Here is a 2,487-nt window from a genome sequence, read left to right on the forward strand (position 1 = left end):
TAATGACACGTAATACGTATCAAGAAAACCCCTATCAAGAAAGGCCATGCCATAAATGAAGATGACACACATTTTTGCGTATCATAATTTTAAATTAAAAAAAATATTATTTATGGATTTACTAATTTTCAAATTAAATTTGTATTTAATCTCATAATAGAAACTAAAATATCATATACAAAAAATACACTCCATTACATAAATTTTAATGTCATACAAACAATCGTTACATGCAAAGATAAAATAAATCAATAGTTGTAACAAAAATATACAAACTAGTTAGATACAAGAAATATCAAAAAATACACCCTCAAATGCTTTTCAAAGTCTAATCTCCATGTCAGCTCTTCAACTCACTTCTCCATCTTCAACTCACTTCTCCAGTTTGTTCTTAGGTTCTTTGAGGGCTTCAATATCTCTTGCAGTTTCAAAGGCAGAAAGAAGAACAGAACGTGATATTATTTTGCTATTGGAAACCTATGTTAATTTTTTTTTTTTTTTTTAAATTTAGAAAAAGAATTTGCTTCTCTAAAATATTATCCAACAACAATGCTAAAACGTGTTTAAAAGTTAAATGCAAAAAAGAGAACTTGTTCTGTGGCAATTCCATTAACAGGCCTAGAAAGAATTGCACGTGACTTTATACCCCTTTCAGATTGTGGAGCTTTTTCATACTCAACTCCATCCTACAAAATACAACATCAATCAAGAAAAATATATAAGTAAACATGAAAAACCACAAAACTTACAATAAAACATAATATTATAGCTATTAACGATATATTAACCACACCTTTTGCCTCGACACTGTTGTTGCAAGCTTAGAAGATTTCACTTGCTGCAAGGTAACCTCCACAACTTTACTCCCACACACAAAATTCGGGTGTGATGTGTTTATGTAATCCATCTACCCAAAAAAGCAATATTTTCAGTAATGTCACGATAAAATAAAAAATAGAGATAATGATATGTACCTCCTTTTCAACTATGTGCCCAATCATGGTTTCGGAAGGCTGAAGACCATCACTTAAAAAATTCCCTATGACATTATCCATTCTCTTTCTGAGAACAGGAAATCTCTGTAACTCATTCACCATACATCGATGGCCCATCTAAAACATGAACAAATCAGTCAGCTCAGTGTCCAATTATATGAATCTTGCACATTGAAGGCTTGGATATAGTAAACAAGCACATCTGTCGTCTAATTAGAACTTCAAATGGAACCTGTGTAACAAAATATTAAGTTATAAAAAGTATGTAGATATGACTTGTGAGTGAGGGGTTTATAAAAATAAGACATACTTCAGGTACAAACAATGCAGATCTAGGGCTTGTTGCATTTTGTATAGTAGTTCTGATGTCATCATCAGTTAACTCCTCACAAGGGTCAACTTCCTGCAGCAGTGACTTGATTGATTAAATATATTTATTGCAAACTAAGGGAGTTGGGTGTTACATATTAATAGGTGAAAATGTGTATTCTTGCTCCTCCTGACATCTCCTCTTGTGTGTATGGAAAAAACATGTGATTAACAGCAAAACCTGTACAATTCCTCACAACAACAGGCACTTCTTTTTATGACTTTTCCAACTGTCATTAGGTTAAGAATCACTTGTGCAGATGTCTTTTCTGTTCTAACTATCTCGAGTAATGGCATCACATGAGCTGGATTGTAATCATTTCATTTAATAAATAAAAAAACAAAATTATTATTTGAAAATGTTATATAATCTTAAGATAAAGATGTGGATTATTTTGTTTAACCTGAAGAAATTTGCCCCGATAACTCAATCTTGAGATTTGATTTTTTTATCCAATTAAATTGAGGTCAATGGTGGATGTGTTGGTTGCTAAAATGCATTGAGGAGGACAAATGTTTTCAATTTCACTGAATATTTTTTTCTTGAATGGAATGTTCTCAATTACAGCCCGCGTTCACATATAGAGTTGTCAAATTATGTGTTCATATTTTATGTTTTTATTAATTTAGCCACTTGACTATTTTCTCTAGTGATTAAACTATTAGGACATAAAACAAATAGTATTGATTTTTTTAAAAGAAATTGTGAGTAATCCAATACCCCACTAACCAATGAGCTTGTGCTAACTTCTTCCTTGCTACCAATCCATTAATATTTCCTGAAAAAGTCATATAATATATAACCAATAAGTCACATAATAAATTGGCTACAAAATTGTCCTGTAACCTAACATCACAAAAAGAAAAGAAGCCATGTTAAAGAGATGAATTTTCATTTTATTTCTAGTTTTTCTACCAAAATCACTCAATGAAATCAGTGCCTACCATCAGGGTCTGCATTTCCAGCAATTTAAAGTGCATCTGAGTTGGCAAGGTCAACATTTGCGGGTGTAACAGCTAATGTATGACATTATCATTGTCCTAATACAAGCTTCAATGTTTGATGACTAATCTCCAACAGGAACTTTTGTTGTATCAGGTAAATCCACAAGGGTAATGTCAA

At 31.7% G+C, this 2,487-nt stretch overlaps 1 protein-coding gene across 1 annotated transcript; it reads right to left on the reverse strand.

The window, feature by feature from the left end:
• Positions 1–279: 279 nt before the first annotated feature.
• Positions 280–2,239, reverse strand: LOC145007199 (dynamin-related protein 3A-like). The gene is made up of 6 exons (XM_078966178.1): positions 2,212–2,239; positions 1,617–1,669; positions 1,306–1,398; positions 975–1,112; positions 789–907; positions 280–686 (listed from the first exon to the last, which is right to left on the reverse strand). Exons 1-6 carry the CDS (start codon positions 2,237–2,239, stop codon positions 641–643), a joined length of 477 nt encoding a protein of 158 aa, XP_078822304.1. The 3' UTR covers positions 280–640.
• Between the last annotated feature and the right edge of the window lie 248 nt (positions 2,240–2,487).

Source organism: Lactuca saligna, chromosome 7 (assembly GCF_052625555.1).
Source record: "Lactuca saligna cultivar CGN05327 chromosome 7, ASM5262555v1, whole genome shotgun sequence".
NCBI lineage: Eukaryota > Viridiplantae > Streptophyta > Magnoliopsida > Asterales > Asteraceae > Lactuca > Lactuca saligna.